At 36.7% G+C, this 5,664-nt stretch overlaps 1 protein-coding gene across 1 annotated transcript; it reads left to right on the top strand.

Annotated features, from left to right (window-relative positions):
* The first annotated feature begins 1,653 nt into the window (after positions 1 to 1,653).
* On the top strand, positions 1,654 to 2,506 carry LOC122038848 (protein G1-like7). Its single transcript, XM_042598840.1, has one exon. It carries the CDS (start codon positions 1,715 to 1,717, stop codon positions 2,336 to 2,338), a length of 624 nt encoding a protein of 207 aa, XP_042454774.1. The 5' UTR covers positions 1,654 to 1,714; the 3' UTR covers positions 2,339 to 2,506.
* Positions 2,507 to 5,664: the final 3,158 nt, after the last annotated feature.

Here is a 5,664-nt window from a genome sequence, read left to right as displayed (position 1 = left end):
AAGGGAAGTGTAGGCTGTTACACTATCCTTGTTTTTGTACTCGATCACCTCTTCCGGCAGTTCCGGAAGAAGCATTTAGTGGATTACCCATCGATAGGTCCGCAGGACCTGGGTCTTAGAATAGGAGTCGTCGTAGACTCTAACCAAGTAAACCGCTTGTGTTTTTATGGTATTTTCTATTTTCAATTGTTTTACTTATTTTCTGCTGCGTATATTTTGTTTTTAAAATGAAAAAGAACTAGCATTCAAAAACCACGTGATTCATCCCCTCTCACGTGCGACTCGATCCAACACTGAGAAGTTGTCCAACACCAAACTCGATCCAATAATCTTTACGTGTTGAGAAACAAAATTTTCAATTATGCTTTTAACTACTACATAAAGGAAAGTGTAAGTTGTTACACTTATCCTTAGTTTACTGTTGTATTCGATTCACTCTTCTGACAGTTCTTGAAGAGATTTTTAGTGGATTACTCGTCGATATAGTCCAAGTGATCTTGGGTCTTGAAGTAGGAATCGCCGCAAGCTCTGAACCAAGTAACCGATTGTGTCTTGTGTCTTGGTTTTTCTTTTCGCTTAATTTATATTTTCCACTACGTACTGTTTTCGAAAAAGAAAGTTTTTTAAAAAAAATCATGTGATTCACCTTCTCATCTCAAATAACCTTGGACGTGTCGTCGATTCTACATAAAATGTGAACTCAAGTAATGAATATTTATTTATTCAATAAATAATATATTTCATAAAATAATTGTCTTAGAATACCTCTAAAATATAATACAAGCGCCCCCTCACAGCACGTCCAAAGTTATGTGAAGAGAGATAAATCATAAGATTAATTTATAGTCGACCGTCAAACGATTAATAAATAGGAAGAGTTTTTCTCGAGTACATATACCTATAAAAAATTAATCTTTATCCTAATAATCTATCACCCTCTGCCAAGATTGAATACCATAACTACTAAGATGGAATACCAATTTTTTAAATTAATTCAAAGCTATGTCATTAATTACATACATTAAATTTGAAATTAAAAAAATACAGTATTAAAGTTCATCTCATAAAATTTATAATTAAATTAATTTAAGAAATATTCCTCAAATAATTAGGCTCTGAAGGTCACCCCCCTACGTTGACCTACATCTGTCTCACCCGCCGAGACAGCTACACCCTGGAGAATAATTGAGGCACCAGGCTCTTTCCACTCGAACAGCAAAAAGGAGAATGATTCGGCTTTTTCATCGTTTAGTTCCTTTGAATAATTCCCAACAATTGCTCTGTTTTACAGTAAGTAAATTTAAAATTCATCGAATAATATGCGACGGAGAGATTTAATCAATCCGCCTATGGCTCTCGAATCTTTCACTTTCAGGGTCAAGATTTGGTCAAAGACATGGAATAGCATTGAAAGGGAAGCCTACCGAATATTAATGTTGGCGATCCCATGGACATCAAGTACAACAGAAAAATTGGCTCCGTTGAATAAAAGAACATGGAGTCAATCCTCCTGTTTGACCATGTGGCGGGTCCCGCCACCATGTGAAAAATCTTAATTTTTGTTACCTTTGATTGTCAATTTACGAAAAACAATATTAAAAATTTATGGGGGGAAAAAGTAAAATAGTTCTCTTTAGTCAATTTCTTCGATTACTTTGCCACTCCTTTCGCCTGTTGCTGAGCGATCGAGTAGTCGTCGTCGATCGCTCGGTGCATGGATCCCATCTCCCCGGACTCCGACGCGTTACCCCCGCCGGAGGGCCGTGGCTCCTCCCCGGCGCCATCGGCGGACGCTCGCCTCGCTGCCCCCTCGCTCCCCAGCCGCTACGAGTCGCAGAAGCGCCGGGACTGGCATACCTTCCTGCAGTACCTGCGGAACCTGAGGCCGCCGCTGGCCCTGGCGGCCTGCGGCGGCGCTCAGGTCATCGAGTTCCTGCGCTACCTCGACCAGTTCGGGAAGACCAAGGTCCACGTGCCTAGCTGCGGCTTCTTCGGCCGGCCCGGCCCGCCCGCCCGCTGCTCCTGCCCGCTCCGCCAGGCCTGGGGCTCCCTCGACGCCCTCATCGGCCGCCTCCGCGCAGCCTTCGAGGAGAGCGGCGGCCGCCCCGAGGCGAGCCCCTTCGCCGCCCGCGCCGTCCGCGTGTATCTGCGGGAAGTCCGCGAGAGCCAGGCCAAGGCACGGGGGATCACCTACGAGAAGAAGAAGAGGAAGCGGATGCCGGCGGAGGCCGAGGCTCCAGCTTCCTCCTCCTCCTCCTCACTGTCGTCTGCCGCGGCAATGAGTACTGGCGCCACTGAGAGAAGCGCCGGCGATGTTCCGCCCGGTGGGTCTTCTTAGTTAATCGATCTGCTTAAATTAAATTAAATTTTCCGAGTTACGTTGATCTTTGAAGCAAGTATTAATCTGTTGTGGCTTTCTATTAGTTTTGATTAATCATGCTTTCGATCGAAGAGATCATGAATATGGATGATCGATGCACTATATATATAGAGAACTCTTCAATTCTTTTTTTCTTTGAGAAATGAAGCTGAAGGGATTGGAAATTTGCAAAGAACAAAAAATATGGGGAAAAAAAGACACGTTTATTTACGATAGGCCAATATTTCATTTTAGTAATTTTTTTCCTTTTTTTTTTTTTTTTGTTGCTTTGTCTCTACTTGGAGCAAGAAAGTACTGCCTCATTGAATTGTTCTTATCATTTTTTTCCTGAGACAAGTTAATCTGTGTTATGTCTTTATTCGATTAGATTTAAATTGAAACGAGGGTGAATCATCGAAAAGATTCTAATGTATATAGTATATTGAAAATGAGGTACGTACGTTTTAAATTCTTATAAAGTAAAATTATACATGCATCATGCATGCATGCACGTACGTGCTGGTACATCTCCGAAAAAAAATACGCATATATATATATATATATATATATATATATATATATTATAGTCCTCTTAAAAATATATATAAATTAGTACAATAGGCTATAAATTAAATTTGGTAAAGATGCACCAGCAACACAAGGGCAGCACTAAAAAACCTAATCATTGAGAGATGAATATTTGCTATAATTTTTTCCCCTATTTTGCAATTAGTTTTGCGCTAAAAATATAAATTGCTGCTACTAAACAACTAATTTGGCAACGAAAACTTCCATCGCAATTAAGCAACAAATAATTTTTGGTCGCTAAATTTGTTACAATTAGGCGATGAATAAAATATTCGTTGTAAAATCGACGACAAATAAATCATTCGTCACAATACTTGCAACGAAAACATTAGTCGTTGTAGATTTTGCAACGAATCTAGAATTCATAGCAGATTTCGCAATAATATTAAATTCATTGTAAATTTTTTTTTTATGAATTATTACTAAGAATTTGTAACGAATGCGGGATTCTTTGTAAATTTTGTAACGAATCAATAGATTTCTCGCAAAATTTCCAAAGAATCCATAGATTAAAGTTTGCAATGAATCCATGGATTCATTGGGAATTTTGCAAATAAAAATCAGTTCCTATATATTCGTCTAGTTCTTCTTATTATATAAATGTCCTCAAATATTCTTTTGGCCCAATATATTTTTTTCATAGCTAAGTCAATTAGATGAATTCAAAATGTAAGTTGAACAATTGTTAGAGTTACAAAGTAAATCTAATTAGCTGAATTTGTTAGAATTACAAATTAATGTTATAGAGCTCGGAACGACACGTTTCTATATCTTTGTATAGTTCTCCTGATTATATCCATGGTTTTCAAAAATCAATTTGACCTAATATATTTGGATCTATGATTTTTAAACCCAAATTATATATTTTTTTAAAAAAATACAGATCCAAATATATTGGGTCAAATTAATTTTTGAAGCCATGGATATTGATATGGGTTATAAAATATAATCAGAAGAACTATACAAACACGTAAAAATTGATTTCGTATTATTATGAGCTTTTTAACATTAATTTCTAATTTTAACAAGTTCAACTAATTAGATTTGCTTTGTAACTCTAACATGTTCAACTACATTTAAAATTTATCTAATTGACTTAATTATGAAAAAAAATATATTAGGTCAAAAGAATATTTGAGGATATTTATATAATCAAGAGAACTAGACGAACATATAAGAATTTGTTTCATTTCATTCCGAGCTCTTTAGGTTCATTAATTGGCTTCGAACAAATTTTAAAAAAAAAAAATACCAAATTTTGTGATAAATTTAGTTATTAGTTGCAAAATTCCCAACAAATCTATGGATTCGATGCAAACTCTAATCCATGAATTCTTTGGAAGTTTTGTGACGAATCCATGGATTCGTTGCAAAATTTACAATGAATCCTGTGTTGGTCCCAGTGCGGCCGGTTAGTAAGAGGTGAATAGTCTGAAATAAAATTCAACCCTTTCTCGTTCTTTTGACTTTGATTAGCAAGCACAATTAATTTATCAAAATAATTAACATAAAAGGAATAACAACTTAAAAAAGAAATACGTAAGAACACTAGAATTTACTTGGTTATAACCTAATTGTTTGTTAATCCAAAATATATGAAAGCACTAGAAAGATTTCTTTTATTGAAGGCAAAGAAACCTCTTACACTTTTTGATAGCTCAGAAAGTTGCTAAAAAATAAATTCAGAAGTTGTTGTCTATTTTCCAGACCCGAGGGTTTTTTATAGCCCCTGGAAAACTCTTTTTGAAGCTGGAAGACGCCTTCAAATAAGTTCAAGGTGTCTTCAATCAGAGAAGTTTTATTGCCGAAGATAAAAATTTATCTTCAGACAATGGTCATCTGAAGGCGTCTTCGACACTGTTCATGGAAGAGGCCTTCCAAACCATTGAAGGCGCCTTCCCTGAGGCAGATCAGTTCCTTAGTTGATCTTCTTTGAGTAATGATATGACTTTCCAGAGTTGAGCTCATTGGAACCCAACTCCGATTTTCTTCTCAAGCAGGCTTTCACTCCGGCTTCTCGTCCCTCGGAAGCACTGCGTGCGTCCTTCTCATTCCACCGGCGTACTCTTCCACAACTTCTTGTCCCTCGGATGCACCGAGTCGGTCAACTCGATTCTCGTGCCATCCTTCTCATCCGCCGCCTCTTCCGCTCGACTTCTTACATTCCTAAGTCCTTGTCCACTCAGACGCAAGGTATCAGATAACGCAGAGCCTAACTTGATTTGGTTGATCATATCAAAACCAACTCGAGATACTTACATCCTGCATTCGTCACAAATTTTTAGTAATAATTCCTAAAAAAATTTGCAACGAATTCAATATTGTTGTAAAATCTACGATGGCTTCTAGATTCATTAAAAAATCTACAACTAATAATATTTTCGTCGCAAATATTGCAATGAATGATTTATCCGTCGTCGATTTTACAACAAATTTTTATATATTTTCATCGTCAAATTGCATGCAACAAATTTAGCGACAACAAAATTGTTTGTTGTTGAATTATGATGAAAGTTTTTCATTGCCAAATTAATTGCTTAAGAGCAACAATTTATATTTTTATAGTAAAACTCATTGTAAATTAGGGATGAAAAAAATTATCGTAAACATTCATCCCTAAATGACTAGTCTTCTTTAGCGGTGGGAATACTATAATTCACTAAGTTATATAAGTGTTGAAAACATTCATCCCTAAATAACTAGTCTTCTTTAGCGGT

The sequence above is a fragment of the Zingiber officinale genome, chromosome 1B (genome assembly GCF_018446385.1).
Source record: "Zingiber officinale cultivar Zhangliang chromosome 1B, Zo_v1.1, whole genome shotgun sequence".
In the NCBI taxonomy this organism is placed as follows: Eukaryota; Viridiplantae; Streptophyta; class Magnoliopsida; order Zingiberales; family Zingiberaceae; genus Zingiber; species Zingiber officinale.
Note: the sequence above shows the minus strand (reverse complement) of the source record. Positions and strands in the feature narration are given on the sequence as shown.

Coding starts and splice junctions, on each gene's coding strand:
- LOC122038848 (XM_042598840.1), top strand. CDS start 1,715: ATGGATCCCATCTCCCCGGACTCCGACGCGTTACCCCCGCCGGAGGGC.